The sequence below is a fragment of the Mirounga leonina genome, unplaced genomic scaffold, assembly GCF_011800145.1.
Source record: "Mirounga leonina isolate KUSES-001 unplaced genomic scaffold, KU_Mleo_1.0 Mir_174, whole genome shotgun sequence".
NCBI lineage: Eukaryota > Metazoa > Chordata > Mammalia > Carnivora > Phocidae > Mirounga > Mirounga leonina.
The window spans coordinates 46,267,040-46,291,452 of NW_023270451.1; the positions used below are offsets into that span (position 1 = coordinate 46,267,040).

Sequence of the window (24,413 nt, forward strand, 5' to 3'; positions counted from 1 at the left end):
GTATCAGGTAATAGGAACTGAGATAAATAGCTTTTGGTATGAGAATTTATGTTAATGTGACTAGAAGTTGGACTATGTTTAATGTTTGCTATAGCTCTAGGTACCAGAAGTTTCAAATTCCTCTAGTGTCCTTGTTTTTGGCTCCTATTTTGACTTTGGTCTTCCCTAAGTAACTCCTCGGAGAAAAAGAGAGATAAAGACAGAGACTTGCAACTCTTTCAGCTGTAATCCACTATTATTATATTGGAACCCTGTTGGTGTGTTGGTTAAATGTTGGGGAGAGGAAGCATTCTATAATCATCTGATTAGATCTCAGTCTTAAATGGCCTATGTGTTAGGGCTATGACTTTCCCAAGTGTTTCTCTAGTGGGATAACCTTTTCCCTCCTGCCCACAGTTGCAGCTTTCCCAGTCTATATCCTTGGAGCCCTGACCACTATTGACTATGGTGCTTTTTTTTAGGTGAGACAAGGCTAAAATTGTCTAATATAGGAGAAATGCTCTTCCACAACTGGGGTAAGGGTCTGGCGAAGGCTTTTTCCCCTGGAAAGTAGGCCTTTGCTGTGGCGAAGGAGCTGAACATATTTCACAATGATTACTTTTCCTCTCCTTCTCCCAGAACCATGAAGGGATCTTTCTTACATCTTCCCTGTGAGGACCTGGTGGGTTTCCTGGAGGTAATATAAAGATTCTCCTGGACTGCATCCATGAGGGATCTTAGATGCTCTCAAACTGTGTCATATTCAATGTGTTCCTGTTGTGAAATAGTAACACATACACTACCCCTCATTAGGATTGTGTCAGAAACCTGAGCTTTTTTCTCAATTTGTGAGGTTTGTTGACAGAAATGGTAGTTGTAAGGGTGATGGTTCTTCTTGAACTACTGAAGAACGCTTTAGACTAAATGGCTTGGAACCACTAGAGTGGACAATGCTGAATACATTCATGAAAAGGACTATGACAAGGGACAGTGTAGGAAGTATATATCACTAATATAACAGCTATTCAATGATCCCAATATTTTTCAGTTCTCAAGACAATGTGTAGGCAAGATGACTCCACTTACTGTTTTCTATGAAATGTCTGAATATTTGGCATTCTCCCTTCCAATCAGACATTCAGTGACTTAGTAGAGGAAGGAGTAAAATTAGTGCCCACTTCCTATATCACTGTGTCACATTGGCTCAATTTATCAGGCATTTATTGACCAGTTATTTATTTCCTATGAGCACAGTAAATGGGAATATGATCCTGGACTGCCTGGAGTGTCCTCGAAAACTTTCCCTAAATACCATTCATTTGCATTCTGAAAGCATTTTATACCTCAATTACAGGGATAAGCAATTCAGGGTGAATGCAGCTGTTTTGAGTCGTGGCTAGTGGTCCCATTTCAGGAGTAAAGATTAGAGCTGCCTCCGTCACGTTACTTTCCTATACGGTCAGATTTAACATATCCATGGTTAAAAAGCAATTTCAATTTTCTTACCAACTTTCATCTTCTGTAGAGTGAGTAATCTAAGTCATAAGAATGTACATTTTCCCCCATGGGGATCAGTAAAGTGAGATAGTAAAGAAAGGGATTTTGTTGCTGTTGTTGCCAGCAATAATGCAGCCCATAAACTTTTAAAATATATTTTGAATTGCTCTGCTTCTAAAAAACTTTATTCACCTATCCTCTGTTATCTTAGATTATTTCACAAAGGATTATAACTTTTTGTTTATGACTCTATTTCCATGTAAAAAGAGAGCTCCCTAATTCAGGGAGAATATCTTATTTTTATTTCTGTAGTACCTAGAAGAAAGCTAGCCCAGAGATATTACTCAATAAATACTTGTTGAGATGAAATTAAAATCAATAAGATTCTATTTAGATTTGAAATCCAGCTTCTTTCATTACTGAGCTCTAAACCTATGTATCCAAACTGCCTGCATGATTATTATCATTATTGTCATCATACATACAAACGACATTGCATCTAATATGATTGTAGTCAGTTTAAAGAACATTTTTCATACATTATTGCAGCGATCCTTACAATAATTCTGTGAGGGAACACCTATGAAATAAATGTTTGCATTTTACTGGTGAGAATACTGAGGATTGAGACCTACACCGTGTCTCACGTATAGTACACATTGGAACCAGAGCTGGGACTAACCACTTGGGGTCCTAAGTCGTAAGCAATTTATGTCTCTCTTTTTTGTAATATGGGGTCTCAACACTCTTTTGATATTTGGAACTGAAAAATTCTTTGTTGTTGGGTGGGGAGGGTAGCTGCTCTGTGCATTACAGCATGTTGAACAGTATCCTTGGCCTCTATTCTTAGATTCTATTTGCGTCCTCCACCCCACTGTGACAATAAAAATGTCTCCAGACATGGCCAAAGGCCCGTTTGGCAAAATCAGTTCCAGTTGAGACTCAGTGGTCTAATAGGCACAATGTGGTAAGTGCTCTGAGACCAGCATAAATAAATGAGAATAAAATGAGGGGTGGGGGGAAGTCTCCTTTATAGTGGAGGCAGCTTTTAATTTGGATCTTTACTGTGGAAAGATTGAATTGACCTAGCAGGATTTATTGAGATGAGAATGAATACCAAATATTTGTTGAGCAGTCATGATGTATCAGATTTAGCTCTAAGGGCTAAAATATAATAAGCATTGTTAAATGTCTTCCTAAAGTGAAATCCCATCTTAACGTCCATCTAGTGGAATATAGAGCTATTTGGGGTCACTTAATCTCATGATAAGCATTTAGCATTTAGATTTATCATATTATCTGCTAAAGGTTACTTAGGAAAGAATTGCCTCCCATTTATTTTTGTAGCTTACTAACTTATAAATCAGTTCCAATCATCATTTAATTGTACTGTACATGGAGATTATGTTTTCTCGTAAGTTTCTGGCTCATTGGGAATGTCCAAAACTATTGAACTGGAGCGTCTTTGCATAAATGTGGAAGGAAGGAAAGACTACCTTTAGCTCTTGTCCCTGTGCAGCCAGATTCTTGGAACTGCATGGAAACTCTCTCAGCAAACATGACAACCATTTCTCTGACTCAGCTTGATGAGCCCAGGGCTAAATCTACTTGGAAAACTGACATCTCTGAAGAAATATGCTCTCCTTCCCTGAACTAATCATTGGAAAGTGTTTGCATACTTTTTTTTGAGCTCTGGAGATATGTATAATTATTAAGAATATGTATTTGGGGGTCAGATAGACCTAGATGTGCCTGTGCCCTGCCTCCATCCAGATGATTTGTGTGACTGAGGACAAATTGTTTTAGCATCTGTGAACCTCAGTTTCCTCATCTACAAGTTGAGGATAAGAGTGACTTCTACCTTGGGGCAACTGTGTGGCTCAGTCAGTTAAGCATCCCACTCAGTTTCAGCTCAGGTCATGATCACAGGGTCCTGGGATCGAGCCCCACATCTGGCTCCACGCTCAGTTGAGAGTCTCCTTGAGATTCTCTCTCCCTCTCCTTCTGCCCCTCCCCCCCACTCTCTCTCGCTCTCTCAAATAAATAAATAAATCTTAAAAAAAAAGAAAAAAGAATGACTTCCACCTAAGTTTCTTGGGAGACTCTAGTAAGAAAATCTTGCAAAACTTTTAGTGTGGGATTTGGCACTAGTCAATAATAAATAGTGGCCATCATTACCATCATTTTATCGTCTTATTTTTGTCATAACTATTAAATACAGAATTCCTATATGGGAAGGACTAGCTTGAAATGAGAGTGGGTATACTTTTGAAGTTATGTTGACATAATCTTTTTCATAAAACAGGAAACACTTCAATGGGTCTTAGTAAAGAATGTGGGTCTGATGAAGATTCTAGGGAGGCTAAAGCTTTGACTCCCTACCCCAGGCTCTGTTTCTGAGCATTAATCCACCACTACCATCATCATTTTCATCTTCTCTGTAAGAGTTTTCTGAGGGTGAAAGTGGGAATTGTAGCACTCTTCTAGCCTAATCAGTATGTTTTTTTAAATGTTTAATAATAGGAGGTGAGCGTGTGTGTAGAAGAAAAATGACAAGAGGCAAAACTGGTTAGAGTTCAATCAGGAGAAAGGACACACTAGCCAGAAACAATGATTCTCAAATGCTGTTATTGGGATTCACTACATCAGTTGTTTTGGAAACTTGAGAAAAAAATGCAAATTTTCTGATTTCACCCCAGACCTACTGACTGACTAAAAAGCTCTAGGCTCCTGGAACTCCCAGGTTTGAGAATCCTTTTTTTTTTCTTTTTTTTAATTCTTATGTTAATCCCCATACATTACATCATTAGTTTTAGATGTAGTGTTCCATGATTCATTGTTTGTGCATAACACCCAGTGCTCCATACAGAATGTGCCCTCCTCAATACCCACCACCAGGCTAACCCATCCTCCCACCCCCCTCCCCTCTAGAAGAGAACCCTTTTACTAAAAATCTGAACTGTCTCTTGTCTCTCCCTATGATAGTTTACTCCCAGTAGACATTTCAACAATACATCTGACTATTCTCCACTCCAAGCAACCTGACGATTATAATCTGGCTTCTCATGTGGGTCAAAGGCTTCAGTTCTTCATTTTTTTTATTATGTTATGTTAATCACCGTACATTACATCATTTTTTGATGTAGTGTTCCATGATTCATTGTTTGCATATAACACCCAGTGCTCCATGCAGTACGTGCCTTCTTTAATACCCATCACCGGGCTAACCCATCCCCCCACCCCTCCTCCCCTCTAGAACCCTCAGTTTGTTTCTCAGGGTTCATAGTCTCTCATGGTTTGTCTCCCCCTCTGATTTCCCCCCCTTCATTTTTCCCTTCCTGCTATCTTCTTTTTTTTTTTTTTTTTAACACATAATGTATTATTTGTTTCAGAGGTACAGGTCTGTGATTCAACAATCTTACACAATTCACAGTGCTCACCATAGCACATACCCTCCCCATTGTCTATCACCCAGCCACTCATTCCTCCCACCCCCCACCACTCCAGCCACCCTCAGTTTGTTTCCTGAGATTAAGAATTCCTCATATCAGTGAGGTCATATGATACATGTCTTTCTCTGTTTGACTTATTTCGCTCAGCATAATACCCTCCAGTTCCATCTACGTTGTTGCAAATGGCAAGATATCATTCCTTTTGATGGCTGCATAATATTCCATTGTATATATGTACCGCATCTTCTTTATCCATTCATCTGTCGATGGACATCTTGGCTCTTTCCATAGTATGGCTATTGTGGACATTGCTGCTATAAACACCGGGGTGCACATATCCCTTCGGATCCCTACATTCGTATCTTTGGGGTAATACCCAGTAGTGCAATTGCTAGGTCATATGGTAGCTCTATTTTCAACTTTTTGAGGAACCTCCATACTGTTTTCCAGAGTGGCTACACCAATTTGCATCCCCACGAACGGTGTAGGAGGGTTCCCCTTTCTCCGCATCCCCGCCAACATCTGTTGTTTCCTGACTTGTTAATTTTAGCCATTCTGGCTGGTGTGGTTTCAGTTCTTTAGAGCTCACAAGCCTGCTTCTGTTTTTAGCATTCTTAACCCTTTTCCTCATCTTCTCGGTCTAGATTCTCCTCTCACTCTGGACTCTTTCCTTTAGTGAATTCATCTGTCACTTTGGCTTCAACTAGGAGCTATTCTGTAGCTGCACATGTATGTTAGCCCAGACTTCACTACTGAACTCTGGACTCAGTATCCAAACTGCATACTGATACTTCCCCTCATTGTTTCCACGGAAACCTCAAACTACATTTGCAAAACAAAACACACTAGATCCGTCCATAAACTTACTCCTCCTTCTGTAATCCCTGCTCAATAAAGAAATGGTATTGACCGCTTGCCCAAGTTGGAAACCTGAGAAAAATCTCTGGCCACTGTCTCCCCCCACATAGCTGGCAATTAAAACCTACTGATTCTTTTCTCCCACATAGTTCTAAGTTACTCACATTTTTATCTCTAATCTTGGGGCCATGGTTGCAGTCACCATTTTATCTCACCTGGCTTCCAGCCTCCCACCTTCAGTTTAGTTCCTTCCGCTCATTCCATTCTCCATATTGAAGCAAGAGGACATTTTTAGAATATAAATTTGATCATGCCACTTCCCACTACCCTCAGAATAAAGTTTAAACCTCTTAATAGCATATGACATCTTTCATGATCTGGTTACTCCTTCCTCTCTAGCTATATCACTTGAAACAAGTCTCCATAGGTTTTGCAGTAGCCATACCTAGATTCTTGCAATTCTTCAAGTGGACCATTCTCTCTCTTGCCCAAAGGCCTTTGCACATGTTGTTGCCTCTACCTTCCTCCCACCCCATGTAGAACGTAGGGGCTTACCTTTACTTACTGGCACTTTAAGAAGGCTACCCCAGACAAAGAGGTTTGCAGGTGAACTCACCTGATTGGGGAGACATTAAAACTGTGCTTCTTTTAGACTGTTTTCCCAGGATGACCCATTAACAGTAGAAGTGTTATGTAAAGGATTCCTGACACCTTAGTTCTAGTGCCTAATATACCAAAAATTCATTTTGCAAAACTGTCAAATCACTTGGCTTTTCTGGGTCTCATTTTCCTTTTATCCTTGACATTCCATTACAAGATGACTGTATCAATCCAAAGAAGTCAAGGCTATGAGAATGACCTACTTATTGAAAATATGGAAAATGCATGTCATCACTTTTCCAATCTCACTTTTGCTCTACCCTCACCTCTTTTCTAACTGGAGAAACTCCACCTTTTAGTTTATTTCCCTTCTCCTTCACCTCCTCCACTAACTTCTATTCTCCTTTAGGACCAGGCTTAGACTTGATATTCTCCAGGATGCTTTTTCCAAACCCTCAAAGCTGGGCCAAGAGCTCTACCTATAAGATCCCATAACACTTTCTCTTTTTTTCCAGAAAAACTTAGCAACTCTATTGTCATTTTGATCTACTTTATTGCCTCCTCCCCAAGACAGTGAACTAGTTCACCTTACTATCTAGTGATATCTAGTAAGGTGAACTAGTTCACCTTAGCATCTATATGTGGCTGAGGGATATTCTTCTGTAAGCTGAAGGACAGACCTGGAAGGAAGTGTTCTATTTGGGAGACTGTTCTTGGAATAACAATGTACTGGCTATCAGTTGCCAGTTTCAAAGTTTCACAGACTTTGATATATAATATATCTTCTTTAATTTTCATGCAGAAAAGTTTTTTTTAATTCAGTGATGAACGCATTACTTTTTCTGATTTAACTATGGCTCTGAAGAGGAACTGATTTTCCCAAGACCATTCTAGTAGGAGCTGTTTAGATAGGCTCCTGTTCTTCTGTTTTCAAATGCAGATTTCCATGCATGTGTACTGCAACCTCTCAAAAAATGAGCTACACGAATAAATACATATGTAATTAATAGATAACCAATATGGGTAATTGAGAGTTTCTTTGTAGATGCAACTGCATGCCCATTTTTACTTAAAAAATCACTTTTGAAAAAATCTTCTGAGATGAAAACTGTTAAAATAGGGACTTCATCTTTTAAGTGTAATTCTGGACATGATATTTCAATTAAAATATGTTTTGTCAATTAGCTTTTGTCCAAGACCATCATATCGATAAGCGATGTAGAGGTTTGAGGATAAGTGAGCAGTGGGCGCCACAGGAGGAAAAGGATATGGTGTTACCTCAGACCTTAAGACACTCCTGGGCTCCTGAGAGTAAAGGTCTCAGATGCTAGCGGTAAAGAGGTGAGATAAATCCTAAGAGACAAGGGATATCTCCCAGGTTAGGTTCAAAGCCAGTTTATAGGGGTATTCAGACACTAGGAGCTCTGCCGAGGAACTCACAAGCTGTCATAGAGAGAGGGCTAAGGGAGTTATAATAAGGCCTTTCCCCTCATTCCCCTTGAAGACAACCTAATCCCTTCACTTTTATATATTAGGGTTCCTGCTTGTTGTTGTTGTTTTAAAGGTTTTATTTATTTATTTATTTATTTATTTATTTATTTATTTATTTATTTATTTGAGAGAGAGAATCTGAAGCAGACTCTGCGCTGAGCACAGAGCCTGAGTCGGGGCTCGATCCCATCACCTTGAGATTATGACCTGAGCTGAAACCAAGAGTTGGTTATTTAAGCGACTGAGCCACCCAGGCATCCCTGGTCATTCTTACCATTTGTTTGTTAGTTTTCCAGCCTGTGGGGGAAGGGTATCAGTCCTCAGTTCTCATTGTCTGTCTGTTGCAATGGGAGGGCAGCTGTGGCCTGATCTGAAACTTCTTTACCTGCAGCTGTGTGACGGGGTGATGCCCAGGAAGAAAGACTATAAGCAGGGATTTTATAATTTTTTAAAATTAAATATCATTTGAAATGCACATGGTTTTTTCTATCATTCCAAACTCTGATAATGCTGCTTATCAAAATGAAAAGAACTGTTGGCATGCATGACTCAAGAACAGAATAATTTAAGTAGTGCTTTAGCAGTATGTCCTTTGTAAGGATGCACGGTGAATGTGACTGTGAAATTTAATTTTTTAAAAATGAAGTTGCTGTTGTGCCTATTTACCTTTCTAAAGTGGAATTGTCTGATCTTTCAATTAAAATTCTTCATAGATACTGAAATCCCACGGAAAGTAGGACTGACTGTTAGGCCTGACAGATTGGTCCCCTTCTTTACGGGTTTGGGAATGCGTGTATATGTTTGTGTTTTGTTTCCTCTGAATTTTCCATAGAACTTCCTGGGAATTAAATCTCTCCACCTGGAATATCAAGTTCTACTGTCCTCATCTCCAGTGATGGTTTGCAATGCAAATTGTCGGGTTGGTAACACACGGTACCATAACCATGGTAACCAAATGAAGACAAGTTTGCTTTACTTCTTCAGCAAAGTACTTTCCAGCCCTGTATTCAGACGTGATGGTACTGCCAACAGTCAAGGGCATTAAAGGAACAGCCAGAGGGTTCATAGAAATAAAAGCACAACTAGAGCCATTGTATTCCTTCCCCGCACCCCTCCCCTGAGTCCCAGACTCGTTACTAATCACTCCTACCATTTCTTTTTTTTTTTTAAGATTTTATTTATTTATTTGAGAGAGAGAATGAGATAGAGAGCATGAGAGGGGGGAGGGTCAGAGAGAGAGGCAGACTCCCTGCTGAGCAGGGAGCCCGATGCAGGACTCGATCCAGGGACTCCAGGATCATGACCTGAGCCGAAGGCAGTCACTTAACCAACTGAGCCACCCAGGCGCCCACTCCTACCATTTCTAACTACTCTCTAACTGCTTTCCTGGAGGGGAGGGTAGAGAGATTCACTGTGTATCTTTATCCCCAACTTGACTGTAGATTTTGGCAAGCACACTACTCTGGCTTTCCACCTCTAACTTCTAACCAGGAGCAGATAGAAACGTGGTCACTGTTCTGTGGTCACGAGGACTTCTTAGTGTTAGCAGCTGTGATGCTCAAGGAGACAGGAAGGCGTCCAAATAGGAACAGACACTTTCTGAGAACAGCCACAGCAAGCTGTAAGGGCCACTTCTCTGCCAAAATTCCTTTCTTCTGGTAGAGTCATTCTTACCATTTGTTTGTTAGTTTTCCGGCCTGTGGGGGAAGGGTATCAGTCCTCAGTTCTCATTGTCTGTCTGTTGCAATGGGAGGGCAGCTGTGGCCTGATCTGAAACTTCTTTACCTGCAGCTGTGTGACGGGGTGATGCCCAGGAAGAAAGACTATAAGCAGGAAGGTAAGCAATCTAACTGTCATGGATTCTGGCCTGGATGATTTCAGCACTCCCATGACTGCCTGGGTGGCTGCCATTAACACAGAAAGGTCAAAAACACAGGGGATGGGAATGCTTGAGGCTCAAAATTCTTAGTTTATTTCCCCTAGGTTGTGAATACCATTTCAAGCAATGTTTCTGAGATAAGAGGAAGAGATTATTTTTACTTTCTATTGTAACTAGTGGGACTTGTGTGTCATTTTCACTGGTACTTATTACTGCGATTTGGTTCATGATTTTCTCTGTCGTTCCTTCTATCATTATTTGTTGGCATTCTCTAAAGAATGGCTTTCCCATTTCCCCACAGGTCTGCATCCTTTAGACATTAGTACATATTATCTGAGCTCTCCAAGAGGTCTCACTCATTAATATTTCTACAATGATGAGTGTCAATTTCCCACCTTCTAGGTGTTTTCACGCTAATGAATTTCTGAGAATCTAATATGGTAACCTATTGTCTTTTTAGTCTTCATTTTTTTGAATATTAATAAGCTTCACTACATTTACATTTTTTAGCCATTCCTAGATTCCTCCCCCTTTTTTTAACTAGGCTCCACGCCCAATGTGGGACTTGAACTCACAACCCTAGCCCAAGACCTGAGCTGAGATCAAAAGTTGAACACTTAACTGAATGAGCCACCCAGGCGCCCCGATTTCCTACTTTAGAATTGCCTCATTACATCGCTTCTACTTCTATGTGTCTTTTTTGGGGGTTTTTTGTTTTTTTTTTTTAAGATTTTATTTATTTATTTGACAGAGAGAGAGACAGCGAGAGCAGGAACACAAGCAGGGGGAGTGGGAGAGGGAGAAGCAGGCTTCCCGCTGAGCAGGGAGCCCGATGTGGGACTCGATCCCAGGACTCTGGGACCATGACCTGAGCTGAAGGCAGACGCCCAATGACTGAGCCACCCAGGCGCCCTATGTGTCTTTTTTTTATTGATTTATAATTGCATGTCATACATCAAGGATATAAAAGCCTTTCATGTCACATATACTGTCAATATTTTTACAGCTTCTTTAACATTTTGACATTCTTACTATTTTTGCCATAGGAAATTTTAAACTCTTAACTGGTTAAATCCATTGCGATTTCTCTTCATTGCCTTTGGTGTCATTTCTCCCCAAGCTTTCACCACCTCAAGATTAGAAAAACATTTACCAATATTATATTCTAGGACTATTTTCATTTTATTTTTTCACATTAAATCCTTAACACTATTAGAATTTATTTTGATGAATTGTGTAGGGCTCTCTTTTTTGTTTTGCTTTGTATTTTTTCCATTAAATTTTAAATTTGGAAATAACTATAAATTCACATGCAGTTCTAAGAAATAATATAAAGTCTACCTGCCTTAATGTAGGAATCCTTCCAACGATGCATAAATAACCTATTTCTACATATGTAGATTTTTATCTGGGATAAGATTTGTCTTCTCAACATAATTAATAGGTATAAAGTTGTAATATCAGGATAGTTTCTCATAATTACATATAAGGAATAATATCTGCTTCCTCCTCTACATTCCCTGAGATTTTTATGGTTATGATCATGGTGGGAAAGCAAGGATGATGACACCTTTGATGTCAGAGTAGTAAAGAATATGCTAGAATGTGCCTTTGTGAATAATCCAGGTTGGAACGAGGATTTAGACCCAGGGGCTGGCTTAAATCTTGATCTCTTCTCCTCACTACCAGCTATTTCTGTGTGTTCTTGGATGGAACACATTCTCATTGTAGTCAAGAATTTAACCATTATGATGGTTTCCTATTGGACTGAAATACGATGCAATTTTTATTGTGTAACAAATATGTTTTGAAACGTGAGATGTGTACACCTGAAAATCTTTTAAAATTATATTTTAAAGATTTTATTTATTTATTTGAGAGAGAGTGAGAGAGAGAGAGCACGAGAGGGGGGAGGGTCAGAGGGAGAAGCAGACTCCCCGCTGAGCAGGGAGCCAATGCGGGGCTCAATCCCAGGACTCCTGGATCATGACCTGAGCCAAAGGCAGACGTTTAACCCCCTGAGCCACCCAGGTGCCTTGTACACCTGAAAATCTAAAGCAAATTGCTTGACCAGTCACTTTTTTAAGGTATTAGGAAAGGCGTATTGAAGGAAGGTATTATAGAGCCCAATTAAGAGTATTTTTAAGAGAAATAGCCATCTGCATTGGTCAGGTTCTCTAGAGAAGTGAGCTAGTACATATATATGTATATAATATAAAAATAATTCCATATATTTAATTAGAGAGAGAGAGGGAAAAATCTATATCTATCTATCTATCCATCTATCTACCTACCTATTGCTCACACAATTGTGGAACCTGAGAATTTCTGTGACCTTCCATGTGCAAGCTGGAGACCCAGAAAAGCTGGTGGTGTAGATCCAGTCTGAGCCTGAAGCTTGAGAGCCAGGAGTATCACTGGTGTAAACCCCAGTTCTATGGCATGAGGATTATGTCCCAGCTCAACAGTCAGGCAGAGAAAAGGAGAAATTCCTCTCCACCTTTTTCTTCTCTTCAGGCCTCAACAGATTGAATAATTCCTGTCCGCACTGGGGAGAGCAATCTGTTTTACTTAGTCTACTGATTTAAATGCTAATCTGTTCTGGAAACACCCTCATAGACACACCCAGAAATCATGATTAGCCAGATATCTGGGCACCCCCTGGCCGAGCCAAGTAGACACATAAAATTAATCATCACACATCTGATAAGATGACTTGTGATTTCAGTAAGCTAGCATTGAAGAACATCTGTTTAATTGTTGCAAATCCACTGCTGAATAGCCCTTTGGTGAAATTTATGCTATAATTGCTCACATGCATTTTAATCCCCCTGTCTGGAATGTTTGCCTATCCATTACCCATCTTCAAGAGCCAGACCCAATACTTCCCCTTTGAAAAAACATTTTTTATGTCCCTAAATGAGCATTTTCCTCCCTTATTATTTGAGAGCAGTTGCTTTATACTTCTCTTAAAATGCATATTATGTTCTACTTCACAATATATAGTTAATAACCACTATTTTTTCTAATCACCTGTAAGCTCCTCAAAGTTTCTTTGTACACCATAGACAGTAAAATATTTCATTGAATTGAATTAGTAGATACTATTGTTGCATTTATTTACTTAATAGTTCATGCATACAATGCATTTTTATGAGGAATGACTAGTGCACAGTACTGTCTCTGATGTGATGGAGACTACAAAGATAAGTCATAATTCCCACTTCCTGAGAGCAAAGACAAGAGTCCAGTATCAGAACAATCATTCATTCATTAACAGTCATGGCTGATCGCCAATTATTACCCATGGTCTAGGCTAAGTGCCACGGATATCAAAAAAGTAAGTCATGGTCCTTGCCTCCAGGGGGGTCCGTTTAGTTGGGTGGGAAGGGCAGAAGTGGAAATAAACTGCTTGAGTGTGAAAAGTGCTATCATAAGGAGTTGCACAGGTTGCTGTGAGTGTCAGAAGTGGGCTAGGATGGAAGTGGAGAGTGATAAGGAGAGAAAGTTGTACAGAACGAGTTCTATTTGCAGTCAGTGAAATGGTATCCAGGAAAGAGAAAAGCAGCACCAGCGGAGGGATCTGCTCCCAGTAGCAGCAGAGAGGAGGGCACATTGAAAACCACACGTAGTTCTGTGCATCCAGAATACGGTGTACACGAAGGAACCTAGATTATGATGCTCTGGGAATGGGAGATAGCCCCACATCCTTTCATTCTCCTTCCCCAGGGTGAGGCAAGGCAAATGCTGAGAAGACAAGAGTAGAAATAATGAAAAACAAAAGAATCATTGAGAAAGAAAAATCTCTTTAAAGTTGGAAAGGGATTGGAACAGGGCTCGCAGCGGGTGAATCAGTTGATTCAATGTTCCCAGCCTCAAAGGCATTTCAAGTTCTAGGAAGCTGTATATATGGTTCTTGACTATAATCTTAATACTCTTGCTTATTTCACCAGCAAAAAATGAAAACTCCCAGTCTGAGAGAACTGATTCTGGATCCCAACTTGGGCACAATTGCCTTGTCTTTAAATCCAGCTTGCTCCTAAATGGCAGGAGAGAGCCCCCTTCACATATTTCACAGTGGGAGGAAGCCACCCACAGAGCAAGTCATCACAGACTGCGTGTTCCTTCTAGCAGAGTGTTGACAGAACACTCTATTCTCTAGGATCTGCCTTTACTTCGCTGAATCACTTGGAAATCTTTATCCATATTTATGGGGCTTGGATACTTGGACAGGGAGGAAGAGCAGAAGGGCATTCCCGGCCTGACTTCGTTGCTTGAGTTTTTGAATTGTCTTCCAAGTAGTAGGAATAGTGTTTTATTCTTATCCCTTGTATAGCGTTGATGGACATAGCTTTAAAATATTTTTAAAATGTGAGCTCCATTGGTCAACTAATAGGCTATGTGGAGGCTAGAAATAGAATAATCATCTTATGGAATCATTTCATCCAATTCTCGCACATTCTGTGAGAGGAAATTACATTCCACGACATCTCGAAACCACATGCCCAATGTCATACAACCAATTTGTATTTGTTGATTAATTAAAATAAATTACATTTTGTTTCCCTGGTGATGAGTTAAGATCTTTCATCTGCTGTTAGCTGTTGGAAGGCACATAAGAGAAGGTAAAAGAAGGTATTTCCTCAGATAGTTTTGGTTGAAATAGTGGAAGTGAGCATCAGGTGACTACCCAGAAAATTTTGCTTCAAAGTGGAGGTAGTATATATATTTATATCACTGAATATATATTGATATATATGTGCATGTATGTGTGCAAATATATATGTATCTGTATATAATCAGGTCACTTTTCTAAATCAGGTTACATTGTTTCCTGATACCATATAGCTATTCTTGGCAAGTTGCACCTTTCCACAAATTTTGTAATTGCTGAATATCAAAGTTTTATCCATGACTTCATAACGAAATTTGCATTGATATTTCTCAATTCCTTGTTGACATTCATTTAAACAGTAACTTATTCAGCAAACATATATTGAGTACCTTTTTCCCACAATTATGATATGAGAGCTAAGATCTCCATCCTGAATAAAATCCCACAGTGGTTAAACAGAATTGTAAACACAAACTTATAAAACAATGTAAGCATACTTTAATAGTGATTTACACTAAACTATTAGATTACAGAGGAGCAATTAAAGCCATACTCATATAGGGAGAACATGTACATAGAGGAGATAAGAGGGGGCTGAGATTTGAGGTGTGGAACACTCAAAACTTAGAAAAGCCAGGGGTGCCTGGGTGGCTCAGTCGGTTAAGCGTCTAACTGTTGATCTTGAGTCAGGTCATGCTCTTGAGGGTCTTGAGGTCGAGCTGCATGTCAGGCTCTGTACTGGGTGTGGAGTCTGCTTAAGATTCTCTCTCTCCCTCTCTCTGCCTCTCCCCCCCAACTCTAAAAAAATTTAGAAAAGCCAACAAAAGATCTTAAGAAAAAAGCCCTGAGTGAGATAGGAGGAAATCTGAGAGAGCATGGTATTAAAAAAACAAATGAAAAGATTGTTTCCATTAAAAGGAAATGGTCAACTACTGAAAATTCTGAAATTATAAGAACTGATAGTTAAGTGTTGCATACTGACTTGGGTGGGTAATAAGAGTGGGAGGTGTGGATAGGTCTGTACATGGGAGCATTTGCTGTGATCCAAGTGAGACTACAAGTTCTCATTCACATCAGGTTGACAGCAGCAGAGGAGGTCAATGTGAGATATACTATATGGGCCCCTCTCTCACACTCTTTTAAGTGAATTGATGTGAGACGTAAAAGGAATAGAGGAACTAAGAAAGACTCCTAAGTTCTTGGCCTGAGCAACGGCCTGAATAGTGACACCATTTATTGAGATGGGGAACAGTGGAATAAAGGCAGGGATATAGGGGGTCAAGCAGAAGTCAAGGAAAGAGTAAAGAATTCAGGGTGGCACATATAAAGTTAAAATTGTAAGTATCCAAGCGAAGATGTCAAGTAACTTGGAATATCCATTCTGAAGCTCAGGTCCTCTATTCTAAGATTTGGAAGTGTTAATTCAGGAATCATCATGAGTTGAACAGAAAACTAGAGTAGGAGATAGGGAGAGATTGAAGGGTCAAAGGAGGATTATTTTAAGATGAGAGACATTACAGCATATTGTAAGCTAAAGGGAATGATCCAATAGAGAGGGAAAATGGTGTCTAAGCAAAATTTGTGAGTAGAATAGAGGTGACAAGGGATGCTTGAAATTGGGAATTTGGAAGTTGTTCATTTATAGTAATGAAGTATGACCATGGGAATTGAGTGGAGGGAAGGAATGTTGAAAGTAGGCAGATTATTGAACTGAGTGAGTGGTCAGGTGTTGAGGGATCATCTCAATTGACAATGAAATCTTCCAGGAGGGTGACAGAAATACCATTCCATTTTCAGTAAATGAGTGTAAATGTCCTGGATGTTGATAACAACATAGTCTGATAGTTTATGCTTTAAAGGAGAGAGGAAACAAAATCTGAAAGCATCAATGAGGAACATGTAGGAACTTTACACCATCTCTAAGATTATGGTCCTGATTCAATGGGTAAAAAAGAAAAAGCCACAGCTTGAGAGAGGGGCAAAGGAAACCATGTTCAGGTTTCAATTAGAAAAAGGAGATGAGGAGACATTTGGTGAAGAGCTTAGGATAAAGGGGATTTGGTAAGTGACAGTCCATGTATTCCAGAGGGCAAAGGGGTTGGGAGCACCTGGAGAAGTTGGGAGATTGGGCCAGATGAGGAAATGTCCACTGCCATATGAGCATGGTTCAAGGATATAATGGGATTAGTCCTATTGTCTCCTAGAGTAAGAAGTGTGAATCAGTTCTCTTAAAGTTTCAGCCTCCCAGGACTGGTCTCTTGGTCTGTGGAGGGAAGTGAGTGATATTGAGGCTCATGGTAATCATCTTTTTGAGAGCATGAGAGGCTCTCAAGGCTTCCTTTTTTTTTTTTTTTTTTAAGATTTTATTTATTTGACAGAGAGAGACACAGCAAGAGAGGGAACACAAGCAGGGAGAGTGGGAGAGGGAGAGGGAGAGGCAGGCTTCCCACAGAGCAGGGAGCCCGACGCAGGGCTCGATCCCAGGACCCTGGGATCATGACCCGAGCCGAAGGCAGACGCTTAACCATCTGAGCCACCCAGGCACCCCTCAAGCTTCCTTTTTAAACCTCTATGAGTGACATCACAGCTCAGAAAGGGACAGGTATTCCTGAATCATATGACTCTATGTAGACTTCTCCTAATTTTTTCTACTGGGGGAAGTCATTATATATGGCATGTGGAGGGGAGCAAGGCAAGCCTGGATACCATTTGAGATCTTAACGGAAGGCTTGAGCAGAGGCAGTGATGATGAGGATCCATTGTAGAGACATAGAGATGGTGAGATTCCTGTGGACCAAGAATGCTTGTGGAATTTTTTTCCCATTATGATGTTCTCTTCTTGACCACAGGTCTCCTTCACAAGTGGGGCCAAGGCTAGAACTACAGCCTACAATTATCAATTATAACCTTGAAATTAAGACCATAGTTGAAGGAATTTTCAAATTCTCATATGAGTCTCTAGCCTCAGGTAAATCTGCATTCTCATGGTCACAGAAATATTTTATTCTTATACTCTCCAACTGTATCTTCTCAATTATTCAAACTATGTAATCTCAAGATAACACAGGTTATCTATACACTGTGAGGGTCAAATTTATCTCCTGTGGAAAAAGAACCAAACTGTTACATTGATTGGTAATTCTTTTCCTATTCTTTTCCTATACTTGACAGTTCTTGACATGAAAAGGGCCTAGAGAGGCAACATAAGAAGGAAAAAGGAAAAAAAAACTGATTAATATGGGTATCGATTATTTTATAGACATTTTTCATTAATTTTTTTCAACAGCCATATCAAGTGATTATTTCATACTCATTATAGAGATGAAGAAATAGATTATCAGAGGTGTTTGAAAATTTCCCCAAGGAGATGTCAGAAAAGCAGCAGAGCTGAGATTAAAACCTGGAGTTAACTGACCTGAAAGCACTTACTCTTTTAACCATGTAAGAGCCAAGAATGCTGGCTAAACCAGCTGGTATCCCTTTACCAAATAACCAAGCAATCAACTTACAGTTACAGATTATGTACCCTGGGCAGAGTTCTGTGCTGGAATCTATGGGGAACACAGAGATAAATAATGCACAGTCCCTACTCTCCAGTATGAACAAGCTGTTTGGCAAGAGAACCTGTTTGCATAGAGGTGAAAAAAGTTAAGTAACCCCAGAGGACAAAAATGTAACCATTGTCACTGCTTCAAGTATCAAAGTATCAAATTCTGTGATTTCACTGTGGGCTGGCAGCTTCATATATATAGTTGCATTTGCTCAAGTGAAAGAAAATGTCATGTAAAATTAATGTAACAACACCAATTTCTTTCTCGTTTTGAGTACTTTAAAAAATTTGAAAACTTGATAACATTTCAGTACATTTCCCTTTTTTTTTTTTTTTTGTCTTCTCAATACACTTCGCTTCAGTTTTGTTTTTACAAAATTGAGTTCTTGGTGCATATATTCTTTTTCATCCTCTTTTTAAATTAAACATGATAATATAAGAAATTTCCCACATCAAAGGAAGTTCTTTATACACATAAGGATTAATGGCATTGTAATTAGAATAGAAAGGATCTGAAGACAGGGAAGGGACCTTCAGGCACAGACGGCAACATAATCTCGGATGAAGATTCACTTTGGACCATGTCAGCATTGGCAAGAATTTGGCTCCAAATGGTCCTGGGGATAAAGAGGTTAATCGGAGGATTCTGCAGAGACCACATCCCAAAACTTCTGCCCTGTGGTTCCCCTGGGCAATTCAGGGCTGCCACCTGATCCGTGTCCCTTTGCAAAGAACTGCTCTTCAGGTCAAGCCAGTGGATGCCAAAGGAAGGTCACCCAAGCATCCAAGAATCCAAAGCAGATTTGTTTACTAACCAGAAAGGCATCCACTAAACAGATGGGAACAAAAGAGTTTTTCTTGACAAACTGGTCCCTGACCCTCGCCTTTAGCAAGGGTTCCCATTTTCTTGGCAGGCTTTTTACCGCTCTAAAGCCAACTACAACTGAGCTGGCAGGGAGATATCCTCACTGCTTGTGCAAGCCTGGTGGCTGAGGTCAAACATGGCATTTTGGAACGGAAGTTTGTGGATAGACCAATAAAGCAGCACTTTTATCTAAAACTTTGATGATTTTTACAGCGTTCTAGTTGAAAAAAGTGGTAGCTCCATTAAAATTGGACATTGTAGTACAGAAGCGCCAATTTGAGGATGTCAGCTGCTTGTTATCTCCTGCTTCCACTACAGAGCAGAATCTTTTGTGCTAAATAGGACAGCACTCTCAGCCGAGGTTGGTGGAGGAGCAAGACTCTTCGGGGGTATCTTATTTTTCCCTAATACATTATTCTTTTCTTCAAACCCTCAGTACTTACCGAGTCTGATATTTCATGAATCTTGTTGAGCACGATTTTGGAGATTTTCCCTCCTTGTGGAATTTTGCACCGTCAGAGTTGAATACACATGCAAGATTCATGGCATTGCCAAAGAAGACTTTTTTAATTCAAAAGATCCAAAGCGTGTGTAAAATTAAATAGCCAGAAATTAAATGTAATTCCTAAAGTTTATTTTATCTAGTGTTACGAATTCTACTACACCAAATAATCCTATAAAGTTTAGAAATTTAATCTTACCTGTATTATTTTTGTTTTGTGTCAGCATCGAAATTTTTATTAATATTTATTTGCTCCCAGAGGTTATTCTGAAAGTTAATTTTCTTTTTTTAAAAAAAGATTTGTTTATTTATTTGAGAGAGAGAAAGAGAGAACCCGTGCGGGGGGAGGGGAGGGCAAGCAGAATGAGAGAGAGAGAGAATCTCATGCAGACTCCCTGCTGAGCTTGGAACCCAAAGCAGGGTTTGATCCCACAACCCTGAGATCATGACCTGACTTGAGCCGAGATACAATTTGAGCCTAAATCAAGAGTCAGATGCTCAACCGACTGAGCCACCCAGGCACCCCCCAAAAATTAACTTTCTAAAGTTGGCTGACTAAAAGCCTCACTGTTTTAACTGTCCACCCTTTGGCATAACTTTTTTAAATAATTGAAATTTCTTAGTATTTGTTTTTTTAATCATAAAATTGCCATCACAATTGTCATTGATTTTTGCAGTAATTTACTATTGTAACAATAAATGTATATTTATACTTCAGTTGAATTATAGAATTTTAACATATAAAGCATGTAAGGGAACTCTGACTGCCAATTGCAGCAAGAATGCTCACCTATGTTTAAATGAAAATATTCAAATCTTTACAATAAATCTGAATGACTTGCCTTGATTAAACACTGATTAGAAATGATGGTTTAAGTCATGTGACCAGTGATTATGGGAGTTTAGGGATGCAAGTTATGCTGCTGAAATAGGTATTTGACTATTTAGTCCTTTCTCTAAACTTGAAGAATAAACGAATGCAAATTCAAGTAGGCCATGGAAATAATTTAGTCAGAAAGTGTGGTTTTGAACCCTAGCTTTGCTACTTTAGTTTTATATATATTTATTTAACATCTACCCTGTGCTGGGAATTCAAATACTGGAGACACATTGATGAGTAAGAGGGAGACCATCATTCTTAATGTCCTGATAATCTGGGGAGTTTCAACAATTTACTCAGCTGCTCTAAGCTTCTGTCTCCTCCTCTTACCCTGCAAGCCTCATAATGATATTAACAAAGGTTAAATGAGATAATGGGGGTGGTCAATATTTCTTGTGCCATATGCATAATATATTTATTAATATTCTAACTGTCCCAACCATCTTTTCGGTTAGATGGTCTAGCTTAATAATCACGGGAATATGCTTGGAGTCCAGTGCCTGGGTTTGAGTTGATGCGTGGCTTTAGGTATGCAAACCCTCTGCTCTTCAATTTACTATAAAATTGTGACAATCAGGGGCACCTGGGTGGCTCAGTCATTAAGCGTCGGCCTTCGGCTCAGGTCATGATCCCAGAGTCCTGGGATCAAGCCCTGCATCGGGCTCTCTGCTCAGCAGAAACCCTGCTTCTCCCTTTCCCATGCCCCCTGCTTGTGTTCCCTCTCTTGCTGTCTCTTTCTCTGTCAAATAAATAAATAAATAAAATCTTTGAAAAATAAAAATAAATAAAATAGAATTGTGACAATCAGACTGTTTCCTTTGTTGGCAATTAAATAATGGATGTATAGAATTCAGCATAGAATCTAGCACATCATAAGTACTCACTGAGGTCAACAGTTAGTAAAACTCAGAACAGTTTATACCCAATTAAAAAATAAGAGAAGTTAGGAAGATTATATAATATATGCAAGGCTACCCAACAAGTTGCAGAGGTGAGACTTGTCCAGGTTGATCTGTTGCCAAAGTTCTTATTTTTTACATTTTGGGTTCTCTAAAAATATTTTTGAAGATGTAACTGTTGGATAAATTTGAAGGATACTGATTATGTTAATCAATACTTTCAATCTTTCTTCCTGGCTGGAGTGCCCTCCCACTCCACAATTTCTTTGTTCTCCCTGCACATCACAGACTACCCAATTGGATCCACCAGAGGGTAGATGTGGTCTGACAACAGGTGAAGCCACATTAGTCTCCAGTCTCCAGCTGCCTCTCCATTGAGAGGGAACCACTTCTCCTCACTGAGACAGAGAACTTGGCTCGGGTGGGCGCTCCAGGCTCCGGAAGACTGTGGCGGCCTGTTAGCACTCTGTCTTCTCCTTCTCACTGAGTCAAGCCTGAAAGCAGACTCATCGGGTCTGATTTGTTTGTCTCCATGTTTTAGTTTGCCGAATTACTCTCTCACAATGGCGGAGAGGTCTCATGGAAACAGCAACTCCCAAGGAGGCCAAGAAAAGAGCAGGAGAGAGATCCTGAGGTCCACCAAGAGGGCCTGGGCTCCCCTAGATGAGCAGCTGCCTCCTGTCTCTGAAGAGGAAAGTCAGAATGTCACCATCCCCATGCTGGGTGAGAACAGGCCCTCAGGGCTATTTGAAAACATCCTGCTGTGGGTGGTGAGGTTCATGGGGGCTTGGCTGGGGGCAAATGATTCTGGAACAAACACTTGGTTTTGAAGATACCAGTGTTCCTGGCAAAATGCCAGAAACTTCTACGAAATGAGCACTTCTGACTTCCCCCCACAGACATTCGAAATACACACCTTCTTGATGGAAATAGACCAACTTCTCCCTTTCTACTCCAAGGTCTCCTCGTCCCAAGTCCCCCAGGACCCTGAAGTGACATGGAGTCCATGCCAGAGACATGAGGCTTCCTTCAGAACACCAAACATCCTATTGAAAGGCTCTTATTTACTGGGTCTTGCACGAAGCATCCGTAATAATTTGAATAGTTTAAAGAGTCATAAGGAGGAAAACACTTTTCCCTCCACTGTGATATAACTGATGGTTTTTCTTCTTTGCCCACCACCCAACTCATCCTACCTCTCTAGAGTCCCTAAGTTAAAAAATAAGCACCTTGCATGCCTACTTGGCCTTTCTGGTTCACCAGACATCTTGTGAGGGGGTAAGTCAGGTACTTCCTTGTTTGGTGGGATAAAGTCAAAGAAAATCAGCCCAGAGTAGCCTGTAGCCAACCAGAAAGGAAAGAAGTATTTACCAGGAAATGCTGCTTTTCTATCCTCTCCTTTTTGCCGTCAACTATTTGTAAAGCCAGTGACAAAGATCCACCTTAAAAGACTGGTGCCTTCTTAACACAGGGTGCCTTTGGCAATCCTGGAACTCTAGTGCAATTTGTCCCTGGAATGAATGCAAATTTGGTTAAGAACCTGGCAGAGAACTCCTTGCAAATAAACATCACTGGCTAGCTGCCTTAGGTAAATGTGATTCAATAAGGAGAGGGTCCATGGTGATCTATATCGAACAAGAGAAAGACAAAAGTCTGGTATGCTTTTTCACTCTTCATGTCCACACCAGGTAATTTAAAATTTATTCTAACATCTCTTGTACTTCAGTGATTTATTTTTCTTCCTTTTCACATTTTCTTTCCTTTTCACATTTTCTTTCTCTTTCTTTCTTTCTTTCTTTCTTTCTTTCTTTCTTTCTTTCTTTCTTTCTTTCTTCTTTTCTTTCTTTCTTTCTCTCTTTCTTTCTCTCTCTCTCTTTCTTTCTTTCTGTTTTGGTGTCAATCATTTGCCAAGTTTATACTTCATTCTCAGGGAAGAATGATTATGGAAAGCAGGACGTTTTGCCTTGGGAAAATAAATGAATATGCTTGTAGAAACATGTGACTTACTATGTAGGAAATAGAGCTATGGGTGGGGCCTGGCTAATGGGGTAACATTATTTGAGCTGGTGTGCTTTGATTGACTGATCTGTTTCTTTCTCTTTTATGGAAGATTCGAAACAAGCAAGTATTCAGCAGTGGCTGGACTCTGGATTCTTGTAAGTGTTTCTTCGTGCCTTTACACAACTCTCTTGCAAAATTCTGTGAAAACAATGTGGGTAACTCTTCTGGGGCAAGGTGAGACATGTAGGGTTTTTCATTTTAACTGAATGCATGAAGGAATGCTCTATTTTTACAAAAGTTATATATCAATTTTAAAGTATACAACAGAATACTGTTCCAGTCCCTGGCTGTTGATTGCTTTTAAAAAGTCCTCCCATAATAAAGCCTAGCTCTGCATTTACTCTCATCTGTTTAATTAAAATGCAATTTAGTATAATTGAGTTGTACACATTGTTTGACTCACAATATTTTTGTTTCTTTATAGGGTCTCTGTAGATGAAAACTTTCATCAAGTCATCGACCACACTGGTAAGACAAGAGAACCAAAAGCATTTAGGCTTTGTGGCCTTGATTTGTTAAATTTGTTAAATTTGTTAAAATGTCTATGTGAATAAATCTTAAAATGAGAATTATCAGAGCCTGCTAGAAATGGAACAGATCTCAAAAACTATCCAGCTCAATTGCCTTGTTTGATATATAAAAAGAGGCTCAGAAAGGATAGGGGGTCATTCAGCAGCAGGTGGGGGCTGTAAACCAGGTCTCCTGCCACATCATTAGCTCAGACTCTACCAGAAAATTCACCGGGTTCTATGAAGACATTTTGCAAGGATGTAATTATGGAAATGCAATTGTTTAACGTTTCCTCACACTTATGGTACTTTTATGTCTAAATCTAGTTTCTTTCTATTCTCCAGTCTCAAAATTACATCCTCCCTTTCTAATGGTGCATTTGATCTCAAAAAGAACAGATGACTGAATTCTATGGGAAACAGTGCAAGTATATATTTCTGACGCAGAAAATGTATCACACTTGTTACACTGAGATTTGACAAGAATATTATAAAAAGAAAAAGAAATTAATTGCAGATCTCATAGTTCCCACCTTCTTTAAATGAAATACTGTACTTCATAGAAAAATGATTATAAAATGCACTCACACGGCCCCCTACCCCACCCTGGCTGGCTCAGTTGGTGGAGAATGTGACGTTTGATCTTGGGGTTGTGAGTTTGAGCCCCACCTTGGGTGTAGAGATTACTTAAAAATGAAAGAAAGAAAGAAAGAAAGAAAGAAAGAAAGAAAGGAAGGAAGGAAGGAAGGAAGGAAGGAAGGAAGGAAGGAAGGAAG

At 39.7% G+C, this 24,413-nt stretch overlaps 1 protein-coding gene across 1 annotated transcript in view; it reads left to right on the forward strand.

Annotated features, from left to right (window-relative positions):
• Nucleotides 1–16,361: 16,361 nt before the first annotated feature.
• ITPRID1 (ITPR interacting domain containing 1) overlaps nt 16,362–24,413 on the forward strand; it is a 77,333-nt gene continuing 69,281 nt past the window's right edge. The window contains 5 exon segments of the mRNA XM_035021406.1: nt 16,362–16,432; nt 21,609–21,790; nt 22,678–22,680; nt 23,178–23,223; nt 23,553–23,596. Of these exon segments, the coding sequence (XP_034877297.1) occupies nt 16,362–16,432; nt 21,609–21,790; nt 22,678–22,680; nt 23,178–23,223; nt 23,553–23,596 (346 nt within the window).